Source organism: Macrobrachium rosenbergii, chromosome 11 (assembly GCF_040412425.1).
Source record: "Macrobrachium rosenbergii isolate ZJJX-2024 chromosome 11, ASM4041242v1, whole genome shotgun sequence".
NCBI lineage: Eukaryota > Metazoa > Arthropoda > Malacostraca > Decapoda > Palaemonidae > Macrobrachium > Macrobrachium rosenbergii.
In genome coordinates, this window is record NC_089751.1 from 24249305 (window position 1) to 24263397 (window position 14093).

General features: G+C 42.7%; 1 protein-coding gene across 4 annotated transcripts in view; it reads right to left on the reverse strand.

Moving 5' to 3' along the window:
• Positions 1-14093, reverse strand: part of LOC136843242 (3-hydroxyisobutyrate dehydrogenase, mitochondrial-like) — a 37300-nt gene that overhangs the window by 18911 nt on the left and 4296 nt on the right. For all 4 annotated transcript variants that reach the window (XM_067111352.1, XM_067111351.1, XM_067111354.1 and 1 more), the window contains exons 2-4: positions 9678-9813; positions 5419-5510; positions 56-234 (exon numbers count right to left, since the gene is read on the reverse strand). In XM_067111352.1, coding sequence (XP_066967453.1) covers positions 56-234; positions 5419-5510; positions 9678-9753 — 347 coding nt within the window. In that variant the 5' untranslated portion in view covers positions 9754-9813. The remainder of the gene's footprint in view (positions 1-55; positions 235-5418; positions 5511-9677; positions 9814-14093) is intronic.

Here is a 14093-nt window from a genome sequence, read left to right on the forward strand (position 1 = left end):
CAGATGACAGAAAATAACAAATGGCAAATCACTACTGTATATACAAGGTACTCACTTAAAGATGCCATTTTCTCCCATATAGCATGTAAGTACATGCTGTGAGTTAGGTAGCATTGTCACTATTCTGTCAGCCTTACTTGCAACCTCTGCTGGAGATGGTGCAACACTTCCCCCTACATCCTGGATATTTTCCAAGGCTTCGGGATTCACATCATAGGCAACTACACTATGACCCTGCATTTAATGTAGAATTAGAAAATAACCCTTAAGGCACTATACTACTAGCATATTTAAGAGCATATCAACAGAAAACTTTGAATAGGTACATATTTCAAGCTGCTGCAAATGTAATAAATGCAACATAAATTAAGTCAGTCTCAGAAGCATCACTTCTTGAAACCCAATATTACACCATACATAATGATTTTTTTAGCAATCAAAGGTAATTTTAATAAAACCTATGGTAGGTTAACCTGTATTTACATTGCCAGTTCACCACCCTTTCAGCTTAATGAAAATCTTTGTTTAACTATACTTCTCACTATTATTGAATATATATCCCTTCAGTCCAACCTTGTTGTGTAGTTTATATTACCTGCCTGCACTGCTGTCTATTTTTATTTCATATTCCTTCTTGCAGCTGATGTGTATTCACTCTTTATGCCAATTGTTTGTACTGTTCAGTCCTGGATCACTGTTATGCATCCTGTCTTAAATGCCAGTCCCTTGAAATCTCTGACAGCACCTGCTTTACTATGATAAGCAATGTAGGAATCAACTGGTGATTTACCTTAAATTTTCTGGATACAGTAAACCCCCCGTATTCGCGTTCTCATGGTTCGTGGACTCACGCATTCGCGGGTTTCTCTGTGGAACATAAATAGCCATTTTTCGCAGAAAATTCGCCCATTCGCGGTATTTTTCACTGAGAAATATTCCCTAATCGCTGTATTTTCATATAATTTTCATGAATATATGCATTTTTTGTGATAAAACTATTAAAATACTCAGGTATAAGCATTTTTACAGGGGTTTCTTGGTTTAAGCTATCAAAATGGGCAGTTCTAAGTGTTTTTAGAGGGGTTTTAAGTATTCGCGGATTTTAGCTATTCACTGGGGGGGCGTGGTACGCATCCCCCGCGAATACAGAGGGTTCACTATATTCCTACCAGTGCTGCCACTAACATCAGTCTAGATCTTACATTACGGTATGGCAATATCACTTGCTCAATGAATATTTTTCACACTGTAGTACATCCTTTTCCCTTCATATATTTTTGTTGTAATACTCTTTCCAACTTCTGGTCCCATATCCTCCTTTCCAGTATTTCCATGTATTCTAATCAGCTAATTCTCTTACTGCTTTAAGAAAATTACATCTTGTTCTTGATTTCCATAGCTTTATTTTTCATCTTCTCCAAGGTTCTCCAAACCTCTTCTGATATATTCTTTATCTGTCCCCTTGTTATGTCGACATCCTTTAGTTCATCAGTCAGTTATCTTTATTCAGTCAATTCAGCCACCACCGTTTCAACATTTCTTTCAACTTGATTACTTCCTCAACTTTTACAGTTTCCTCTTTTACATCTACTCATCAATTTTACTCTTCCTAACATGTCTTCCCTCAACTGTGCTAAGATTCTGATTCCATTCCTCCAAAATCTTCCTCTGCCTTTGCCATCAGCCTCTTTTTCCCTGTACAGTACACGCCTCTGTCTGTTTCCTTGCCTGTCCTCTGTCAAAAATTGGAGGTCTTTTACTCTTTTCAAATGACCTTTGTGCATCTTGAACTCACACTACTACTGCCACTTTGTGCTTGCATTTTCAGCCATTTCCACTATAGACCTTTTAATCTGATTTTAGCCTTTTATTTTATCACTTTTCCCTAACAACCAACTCTCTCTAACTATCCAGATTTTGATAAGCATACTTCACCTCTTTAACTATGAACAGTGATCATTTTGCTCTGAGGTCATGTATACTTTTTATCATAAAATCTGTGGAGAGTTTTTTCACCTAAACCCATTGATTATACATATCATATGCCTGCACTTTATTCATGTTCCAAATCCTCCCAGGTTCACAAATCTTTTGTCTGTTAGAAAAATGGGGAAATTTTGCATGTACCCTCTTATTCCGCACTCATGTCCCAACAATAAGCTCACTTTTTGTATAAACTGTATGTGACACAAGATTTTTTTTCCTCACAACCCCATTAATCACATATATGCATGCCTGAATCATTGTTAGGTGGGAAGCCGAGATATTAAATGCCCTAGTGTTTGATTGTGTGTGTAGGATCCAGTAGAGCACTTGCAAACTGTAATGAGGTAGGAACCAAGTCTATGGTAACACATAAGTTTGTAAATAGTACTGTAAAAATCCTATGATTTACATATTAAGGCAACTGTATCAAATTGAATATTCCTCTTAGTCAGCACAATGCATGAGAGATGAAGTTGTGGTTAAGTGGAAGGTAGTGAACCCCTAACTCCTGCAACAACTACCAGTCCTAACAGATGTAAGTCCGATCATTTAAGAGAAATCTTTCTCATAAAGTAACAAAAGTAACCTGGCATTGAGAGGTATCCAGATATAAAATAGAAGATTATAAATTATGTCTTGGTTAAAGATGCCTTCTGCTTGCCATTGGCTATTGTTTGAAGGGCAACATGCTTCTGGTAAAAACCAAGCAAAGTTAACCTCTCCGAGAGGTCTCTTACAACATGAATGGGTTTAACAGATCCAAGACCCTGAGACCCTCAACTTCAGAAATGGCTAAGAGCTGGAGAAGTCCTTGGTCACCACCTCTCACTTCTTCATAAATGTGAGGAAAGATGGTTGATGACCATTTAGATATGAATTATATGGATGCACAGCCAAGGAAAAGCACCATCCTCATGGCATTAATAATTCATTAGATGATTTGGCCCCTCAAAAAGCAAAGAACTATCTGCATTTAGTACTCATTCTTGCCAACTGGACATGATGAGATCCTACCAGAATAACCACTCCATTACATCCACCCCAGTTGGCATGAAGCTGACAGGGGATAGAGAAGTAGCAAGGGTAAGCTTGGCAACATTCTCCATGGTCAAAAAATGGATGACACAGCTAATGGTCTGGCAGCAAAAACAATTGAGGTGCAGCCATGGGCTGGTCTTGCCCCTTGCTAGTTCTTGTCCCTCCACCCAAAACTTTACATCAGCAATATCTGAGAAAGTGGTACAGGTAGGCAGGTCAGAGACGAGGTTAGTGGGGTCATCCTTTCTGAAGGTGCCCCTAAGTTTGGTGGTATAAACTTCCTTTTTGTACTTTTGAGGTTGCTCTGGTTCAAAGATCTTACAAACTTGATTAAGAGCTTTCAAAAGAAAGCATCATCCTGCATGACTAAGGTCTATCTCCCTGTCATCATCATCTGAGTGCTCAACAACCATGAAGCAGGCCTTTGATGATTCAGATGGCCACTAGTTGGGCATGAGTGTGTTTTTGGCATGAGAGTATTCCTGAAGATTAATAGGAGTCTGGCTTGGTTGACTGGAAACCAAGCTAATCTCCAATGCAAATGACCTTTTCCTTTTCTTCCTCCCAAATGATTCTGAAGAAATTGCAAAGATATGTCACTCAAGGGAAGCAGTGAAGTAGTACACTGCAACTCTTTGTCAAAGAGAGGGGCAATTCCTGAGGCAGAGAGCTGGTCAACTGCTTTTCTTTGTGGCTCTTGGTAAGGAAAAACAGCCTAAGGATGAATCAAAGAATCTTGTGGGAGACTGTCACTGCGCTTTTTTTTTTTCCAATACATTTCAGGGATAGAGGAAGGAAGCTTGATCTTGCCATTGTCATTGTAAGAAGGGAAAGTCATGGTCATTTTTGCTGTGATCACTGATTGTGACATCCTATCAATCTCTCATTGGGGTTCATGGTTGTGGGTGGCGGAGGTCAACAGTGAGTGATGACAGTCGCTGTCTTGGTGCCTGGTGATATCAAAGTTGACACTCCTCTTGTGGATGCAACCTCTAAAGAGGAAGACCCTACAGAAGCACAATGGTAATTCAGGATTACATCTCAACCTCAATAGTGACTGGTGTCAAGAAGTCTGGAGAAGATTATTGTCAAAGACTAGGACAAGGGAGCGAAACATCTTCCAGCAGTGGCATTGGAGTGGGTGCAGGTACAGGATCATCCATAGGAGTCTACATCTGAAGAAGCAATAACAGTTAGCAAAGCCTCACTGCTGGTGCAGCAGGCACTGGTGAGTACTGGCTGCAGGAAGAGGAATGGTCATTGCAGTAGACAGAAATGCAGTCATACTTATTATCTGCCTAAGGTAAGTCTGCATAAAGTCAACATAGAATAAATCAGTTTCTTTCAACTAGGCCAAATATATGAATCTTAACACACACGTTAGAAGGACAACAGGCATGGCGAAATGGGACAGGTAGGCTAGTAATGGGAAATGCAGGAGTCAGGTGCCCCAATCATGCACCAGATAAGGTAGGTGTGTAGCGAGTGTGGCTGAAGTAGGCCTGCGAGTGGGTGTGAGCACTTGAAAAATGTGTATCTAACAATTACCAAAAATCCCCGGAATCAAAGCAAAGAAGCACAACAATATAATTACAGTCTGTTACATAAAATGGGAAGATAAAGTGGTTTATGCAAACAAAACTCATTTCTAGGTAACAAACACATGATTTAAAAACCTTCACCAACCACATTAAAAAAAAAGATGGAATATGCTCAAAACCCTGAAATCATACATTTGAACGAAGCAAAAACTGTTAAAAAGCTAAATTATCAGAATGATCAAAGATCAATAATTCACAATGTCTGCTGCACCTACTGAGCTGGCAATCCAGAGACAAAACTGGCAACTGGAATATACCTACTAAATTCGGATCACTTTTACCACCTACTGAAAGCACTAAAGTAAAAAAGGACTGAAATTATTAAGATTCACCAGAAAACATGGCAAATTAATTACTGGTATGAACTGATCCAGTGTTTTTTTTTTTTTTTTTTTTTTTTTTTGCTAAGTAAACACTCATTAATCTGTAAATAGAGTAATTAACAGCACTGCAAGTTTACAAAAAGTGAGGTTATTTTTTGAAATGCAAGTAGTTAAACTACCTTCTGTTTGGCAAATAAAAGGCTGGTGAACCTGGGAACATATGGGACATGGATATAGGCATATTCAGTACTGTTTGTGATTATTGGGACTGTGATGAGATACCATGTATTTAGGATTTGGGTACAGAGTCATAATTGCAAAAAAAAAAATTGTTACAGCAACTTTGAAACATAAGAGTGGAAATTTTAATAATTCCAACAAACACCAAGTCAAGAGATGTGAACTAAAACAATGACATCATGTTCCACACAATTGGGTACAAAAATAACAGCGAAATTTTGATTACATACCTTCTGTATTAAATTAGTAGCCATTGGTCCTCCCATGTTTCCAAGACCAATAAACCCCACCTTAGCATGAGGGCAGTAGTTCTTTGTACTTGCTGAGGAAATAAAATGATTAACTTTATTTACTTCAGTAATCTATCAGTCATGAGAGGCCTTAAATCATTCCAGTTTTCATAAAATCACATTGAAGCATGTCCATCAAGTATGACATTTGATAGTTCTAATTACTGTACATTTGATACAAGTTGATAGAGAGCTACTTGAAATACACATTATGACACAAGGAAAATCCTCATCATGGTAAAGACCAGATGTTCAGTCCATATTTCTTGAATTCATTTTCTGCCCATTGTGTCTTTTCAGTTTGATTCAGGGTCCTTACAATCCAATTATCAACTTATCGAAAATATTATTAACTGGAAAAGTCTTAACACCCATATATGCCCATTAACTGACAACTGCAGAGGTTAAAATCCCCATTAACTGACAACTGCAGAGGTCACTGACTTTAAGTAGGAGCTGGAGCTACAAGGAACTGGTTATCCTTCAGTGTATTCATACCATGAATCCCCATGGATTCTGCCACATTAATTTAGACATAATATAGAGATGGCCCCCAGTAATGGGGTGGTACTGAAAACTGAAAATATTTAAATGTGGTTATTCTCAATAGGCTTGAGAAGCTGGTAATAAACTTACATGAACAAGCTGATTTTAGAAAAGACAGTTATTCAGATCATATTTGTGTTAAGACTTACTGTGCAGCAGCGTATGGAATTCAAAAATCCTCTTCTGATGGCATTTGGCAACATCACCACAATAATATATTGTAAGGCCTTGTGTTAGTGTATTAATGCATTCCTGTTGAATATGCAAGGCTGATTGAAATAATCCATGAACAAAGTAGATGCAAAGTTAAAGTTGTTGGAGTCTTGTCAAGCGAATGTGCAATAAGTGGTGGGGTGTTACAAAAATAATGTTGTTACCCCCTCGTGGATTTTGTAATAGAAAAAGTGGTCAGCGATGAAAGAGTAAAGTTGGACTGGACTAATGATAGAAACTTGACTGGTATAAAATATGCAGCTTGCTCAATAAAATTTATCAGATATCTAGAGGAGATGGGACTGAAGATGAATCTAAGAAATACAGAAGTAATGAGAACAGAGTTTGCACAAAGGATAAAATAGCAAATGGAGAAAGGGTTAATGAGGCTGAATCTTTCATATTTAGACACAATGATTGTGTCTGTTGGGTTCCTGGTGGCATAAGCAGAGTTGGAAGACCTAAACCTACCTGCATCAGAACTGAGATAGGAGCCGGAGGTCAGTGGAGATTTGTGGAAGATAAAGTACAGGAAAAATATATGAGTGATGGAATTTCACACAGGTCCTTTGCATTACACACCACTGAAGGTGATGATGGGGAGGGGGAAGGGGAAAGGAGGGAGGTAGATATATGAATAGAAATTTATATATTAATATTAATATATATTTTATGTAAAATTTCAGTTTACTTTACCTTGTGAATAGCTCACACCCAAGGAGAAATTATAACTGATAAGTGTGTCTTCCTGGCATGGATTCAAACCAGTGCCTTTGGCTAGGATACAGTAAAAAACAGTCAACTTAATCCATTCAACTATCAAGAGAGATACTTGTAAGGAGATTAAAAATCCTCTAGTTTCAACCATGATAGCAATCAGTAAGTTTGTAACACTTGGCTAATTATGAAGTTCTGTCACACACACGCATGACTTTTCGTAATCACAACTGTTAAACCACATATATCATTTAATATCTCATTCAGTTTACCATGGGAATAACTTACAACTAAGGGGATGTCGATTTTGAATCTGCTGTATATGTACTCAATCAATTCATGGACTGTATACCTAAGCATCAAAATCTACCCATCTCCACCATATCAGTTCCTCGTTGGATGAGTCGGTAGAGTTCTCGGCTAGCACTCTGCTAGGCCCGAGTTCGAGTCTCTGGCCGGCCAATGAAGAATTAGAGGAATTTATTTCTGGTGATAGAAATTCATTTCTCGGTATAATGTGGTTCGGATTCCACAATAAGCTGTAGGTCCCTTGCTAGGTAACCAATTGGTTCTTAGCCACATAAAAATAAATCTAATCCTTTGGGCCAGCCCTAGGAGAGCTGTTAATCAGCTCAGTGGTCTGGTTAAACTAAGATATACTTAACTTTTTTTCCTGAACCCAAAGGTCGAGAAGAGCCAACAAGAGTCCCACTGCCTCCTCGGAAGGAGGCAGTCCTTAGACGTCCAAGGGAATTCAAGGGGGAAGAAGCAGCCTTCCTCTCCTTCAGCCAAACCTTGGGAGAGGAAGGGAAGAGGCAGCAGAAGACAAAATCGAAGATTAGCTGAAGAATATGGCAGCTACATCCACAGGGCGACTTGCTTCACCTTCACTCTGACATCTTCTACAGGATGGTGGACACAAAACATTGTAACCTCCAGGGCAGCTAGGCAGGATCACAACGGAAGCAGCCCAGGACACGACCACGATCAAGACAGCTGATGCAAGAGCTATGGGAGCAGTTCAGAAGGCAGAAGCTACAGCAACAGCCATGAACGTCACCAGCAGCGACATGAACAATCAGGATGGCTGCAGCAGGAGACCAGGAAGAGTCGCTCAGAGACTTGTTGCTGAGTCAACACAAGCAATAACACAGGAAACACAGCAAGAGCAGATGGACCACAGATATGCCAGAGGCAGTGCCACAGCATACATGAAGGCCAGCAATGGCAGCAATCAGTCCACATCAGCGGGAACAGAGTTGGAATGATCCCAACATGGATCTATGCCATTCCAACCAGGCACTGTAGTCGATCCTGAAGCAAACACTGCCCTACGCAGCGAGAGGAGGCCCCTCAGAAGAGGTCGCCCGCACAACCGTGCCCCCCCCCCCTTCGCGGTCTTCACCCAGCAAGATAGTGAAGAGGGCGAAGGAGAGATAAAAGAGCCTTACAGGGAGAGAGAAGGAAGGAGTGGAGGCCACCAAGGGCGCCAAGGAAGCAAAACTTAGCAACAATGCCTGCAAACTAGCCCCCCTGCAACTCTCCATAGTGCAGGTGGCAAAAACAACACTCAGCATAAGTAGAAAGGAAGTAGTCATACCCTTGTACATGGAGGGCAGGAGCCCAAGAAGGGGAGTGAACTTGTTACATCCCAGTCAATGAATGGGAGCGAAGATATTACATCCCAATCTAATATACCTTCAGTATCTAAATAAATGGCTACTGGAAGAGAAGCATTACCACTCAGTTACGCCCCTCTAAATATGCCCTTAGCTCTCAAACCCAAGACACAGACGCAGGGTACGATGGCCTATGCAAGACTATCACAAATCATGGGTTTGTATATTACTAAATATCAAACACGTAATATACAACATACACAAAAATACAGAAAGATCCCACCGGGATAAAAAGAGCTTAATGACAGTCAGGCAAAGAGATCCGAAAACACATCTGCAATGCATGATGGCCGGAAGCAAACTGGAATGTTCAGATCCGGGCAGGCGGGTATTCCCGCCTACCTGATGGTAGTTGCTGCCTAACCTCCTTGTTCAAGAGTTTATTGGCCGTGTCTAGCTTCGCCATAAGTGACTCCTAATGTAAAGGACCAGTGGTTTGTATATCATGTCGGAACAAACTTAGGATTTATTTTTTTAAATACTTAACGCTCTCCACAACTTAAGATTTATTTTTTAAATATACCTCTCTCCATTATTTAGCTTTTACTTCCATGCCAACGGTGGTTCAACAGATTGAAAAAAAAATGAGAACACTCAGTTTTCTATGAATATCCATCTACTTAACCCCACTGGTGTGGAATTAAAAGCTATATAATGGAGAGGTAAGGTTCATTTAAAAAAACTAATGTAGTTTTAATACATCCTGACATCTTATAAATGACAGTGGGCAGACCTTCACATTATACCTGTATCATTTTCATTGTTTTCTTATGCAGTGCATCCAGGTTTTCTTATTTTCTGCTTATTTTTTTAGTGATAAAGTTTTAGATGCATGTGAAACAAATAGATGTTTCTGTCTTCCCAAGTAAAATAAGCAGCAAAAAAAAAGTTATAAGTTGTCATACATGAACACTGACTTTAAGGATACAGTTGCTTTTTCAAGTGACAAATACATTATAGGTCAAAGTAACTTTATTTACTCAGTATATACAGTCAGTTCTACCAGTTTCCAAAGTCACCCATGATTTACAGAAATTTACTCACCTGAAAAGCTGCGGTAAAAGACACTAGTGGTCCCTTGCCTAAGGGTAGTTAATAATGTTGTTTTGAAAAAAGCCATAATTTTGATAGCTGATCTCCAAGCTAAAGAAAGTGCTAGTTCATCGAAGAAGTTCCTAATCTGAAAATGAAGTAAAATCACAATTTTTAAAAGTAAATTTATTTTTCATAACTATACAAACCTGAGGTCCTTTACATTAGGAATTACTTACAGCGAAGCTGGACAAGGCTGTTAAACTCTTGAACAAGGTGGTTAGGCAGTAACTACCATCAGGTAGGCAGGGAATACCCACCTACCCAGATGTAAACATTCCAGTTTACCTTTCAGCCCAGGTTCAGATTGAGGGGTGGCATGAGGTGGGCATAAAATGTAATGTAAAGGACCTTAGGTTTGTATAGTTAAGAAAAATACAATTTACTTTTAAAAATTGTGATTTGTTCCAACACGATATACAAACCATCGGTCCTGTACATTAGGAACACTCACTGGCTGGAATAAGGAATCTGAGTGGGTCTCTTGAACTGACTGGAGTTCTGCACACCTGGGCTATTCCTCCTGGTCGAAAGAGTAAGGAGGAGTACCGTGCCTCTGACATATTGATTGGAGTGTAGGAACTTCAAGATCAAATGTCAGATAATGGACTTTTTCGCATGAGTGAGGAAATGTAACTCATATGAAATAGGCTGGGAAGAATCTAAGAGTCGGAGGCAGTAAGGAAAACCCGAGATAGGGTTTCCCTTATTGCCAGTCTCTCCTTCCTCCCCTTGCTAGAGGAAGGAGCGGAATTGCTTCTATGATTCTATAAGAAAAATAAAGCAGGTGCTCGATGCGTAGTCTTACCACATCAGACGCCAGATCCAGCAAGTATCAGTTTGAGTCCTATTCTCATCCTGAAGGAGGAGAAGTAGGAGGAAGAGGAAGGAGGAGAAGTAGGAGGAAGAGAGAGGAGGAGGAGAGGCCAGTCACTCTCGGAATCCTTATCACTTCCAGAACCAACACCTTGGGCAAGATGCTACTAGTCCTCTTGAAGGAGCCGGGTAAGAAAACACAACTTGTTGAGCAGCCACCACAGGACCAAGGAAAAAAGGTTCCAAGGGCCTGTGGGCAAGACCACAGGTAGAAGATAAGAGTGTGGTCTATGAGACCACATCTTGCTTCCAGACCGACAGAAACTTCTGGAATGTGAGGGATGGACCAAGCCACTGACTTTGTGAGCTCTCTGGTGGAAAGTACCTGTACCATTGTTGCCAGCTGCCGAGTACCTCCTTCGATTGCTTCACGAAGCCAGGAGAGAGATGTGTCCTTACACACTTCTTCCTTGGGAGAGATAGTACTTGCAAAAATGTCGATGACATCCAAGTTAGGAATGATGAACCTTTTCGGAAAGTACCACAGCTCCCTAATAGGACAAGGCAACGATTGATCTGGATCATCGATACAAAGTCCAAGGAGGAGGGGGAACAAGAAGGACTCGAACCCAACAATAGATGCCAATGGATTCGAAGTCCACTTACGACATCCAGGAAAGAGTTGAGGTATTGATCCCCTTCACCTATTCTTCTTACACCAAAGCTGGAGCGAGATGAGCGATGGTCCTAAGAGGGTACATCTCTGTCCAACGACCCTTGTAAGGGCACGTGTGGAGCACGGGACAGGAACCGCAGCTAAATCTCAATGGAGATACTTCTTTCTCTCTTCCCTTCTGTCCTCCTCCCTTATGGAGAAGAGGGTGGAAAGACACACAGTTATGTGCACTTTCCCAGAAGGGAAGAAGAGGGCTCTGTGTTCCGCGAACTTCTTCCGAAGCCTGGGACTTCTTAGGAGTTGAGGGGGGCTGGCTTGAACTTAAGGTCAAGCAGAGATGACTAAGACCCAAAGGTCTTGGCCATTGTCCAAAGGACAAGGCAGTGCCCTGGTATGAACCTTGATTACTGCGGTATCTGGCAAATCTCTGAAAGAGAAAGGCAGAACCAAGTAAAGGTTTGTTCCTAAGGGTCCAGCCAATTCGGGACTTACGAAACCAGAGATCCGAATTAGGACAAAGCCCTTCTTCTTAGCACCAGGATTGCCCACAGATTGCCGTCTGGTATAGGAAGACCCACCCCCGGACAAGGCCAGTCTCCAGAAGGCAGGGTTCTTTCCAGGAATGGTCGTATCCAAGGAGAGGAGGCCTAAAAGTGAAGGATCGTGGATCCATCAGGAGACTGCCTGGAGGAAACCAGGAGGTGTCCTCCAAGATCGCTGCCTCTCATTGTAGAAGAGAATACCCTTCACGGCAAGAAGAAAAGAGAGAACCCAGTCCGGGTGAGGCAGAGTCAGAACAACCTGCAGTTGGCAAGACCCTCTGAGGCAAGAAGAATTCGTACTCTGTCGAGGCAGAGGAGGAACTTGGTGTCTCGACCTGAATGAACTCCTTGCCCGAAGAAAAGTATTCATCTGGTCGAAAACACTCTCACAAGCAAGGACCGCAGCAGCCCCCGAAACTCTCGGCCCCTTCACGAACTGCAAGGGTTGTGAGTGATGAAGATTATTCATTGGGGGAGCTGCGGTCCTGTCCCAGGGATCCTTGCACTGATCAATTGGAATGAAGTTCTCTGAGAAACGAGGGCACTCTGAACTTGAAGAGGTCGCTGCTTCCGAAGCATGAAACTCCTGTACCTCTCTCCTTGGAGGAAGACCTTGACAGATCCCAAGAAACCCTCCTTGGCTACCTGGTTGTATTACAAGACAATCGGGGGACCAACACCAAAAGCACGCCAGGCAGCTGAACTCTGAAGAGAGACAAATTCATCGGAGCTCTCTCTGTCTGTCTTGCACCTCTCGGAACAACTGAGAGGAAAAGAGAACAGGTGAGGAGAAAGAGTACCCCTACCTGCCCTGCCAGTAAAACCAGCAGGAGAAGCGGACCGTGAGCAATAATTAACTGAAGGAGATTATTGCCACACGGGAAGAAGAGCGCTTTCCGGGGAAGAGCAAGAAGTTCACTCGAACAGTGCTGAGAACCCGATTCGGAAAAACCGAACAGGGCCTAGCCGATCGTGCAAACGCAATCCAGACTGGGTGGTAAGTGATGGACTGGGAGGCAAGTGGGGCGAGCTGAGCCGAGCCAGTCCCACGAATGTGACCAGGGGCTGGGCAGGGCAAGCAAGCCAAGCCGATCGCGCAAATGCAATCGGAACTGGACAGGGCGGAACTCATCTGCCGTGAACTAGCTCTAATTTCCCAAACTCTAAACTCCTTCGAGGCCGAGAACCTTTGAGAAGAAGGTGTTAAGGGGAATTCTGTGTCTGCTATCCTGCATGCTCGAACCCTAAGGTTCAAGACACAAGGATGAAACCCAGCCAAGCATGCGAAGCAGCTGGCGGGCAGTATTGAGACACCTGGGTGTTTCGGCACTTTCTCTCGTCCTGTGCCTCTTGCCAGGGGAGTGCTCATGATTCACAGAATTCGAGCAACCTACGAGACTCCCAAAAATCGGGAGCGGCTGCTTTCGGTTTCTTAAGAAAAGCGAAACGAGCCAGGCACAGAACCAGTCTTAGCGGCCCCTGAAACGCGAGACCCCAGAGGAGAATGTGAATCGGTGAAGAGCCAATGAGAGAAACTTGTCTCCCAGGAGAGAGGCAGTCCCTTAGAAGTCCTGCAGGACTCCCGAAAGGAACCTCTTCCCTGCTTCTTCTTTCTGATGTTCGAACTGATAGGATCAAGACACCAGGCTGGGAACCCGACCGAGCACTGGTAAGCACTCGGGGAGTGCTTGTAGTGCTGGCAGGAAGAGCTTAGACACCTGGGTGCCTTGGACCTTTCTCTTGCACTGCCCCCCAAACTGGGCCGGGGAGAGTACTCTCCAGACCAGATCAGGATACTTGATATTCCACAGAATCTCGAGCACTCAGAGCAGCTCGTGAACGAGCATCCGAAGCAGCACCCGTCATAGAGGCGGAACCTATAGGATTGGGAACGGGAGCGCAAACTGAGGTCTGTATGCCCGCAGCTCCCGAAACACAAAACCCAGGAGTATGCAAATCGGTTCCCGAACCCAAAAGTCGGGAACAGCCAATGAGAGACCCACTGCCTCCTTGGAAGGAGGCAGTCCCTAGTTGTCCAAGGACTTCAAGGGGGAAGAAGCAGTCTTCCTCTCCTTCGGCCAGTGGAGGTCTATCCAGTTCCCGGGACCCCCTCGAACCTCGGGAGAGGAAGCAGAAGAGGAAATTGAAGATAAGCTGAAAAAGACGGCGGCCACTTCCACAGGGCGACTTCCTTCACCTTCACTCTGACATCTTCTACAGGATGGTGGACATGAAGCATCATAAGATCCATGGCAGCTAAGCAGGATCACAATGGAAGCAGGCCAGGACACGACCACCAGGAGAAGCAGCATGCACGATCAGGACAGCCAATAC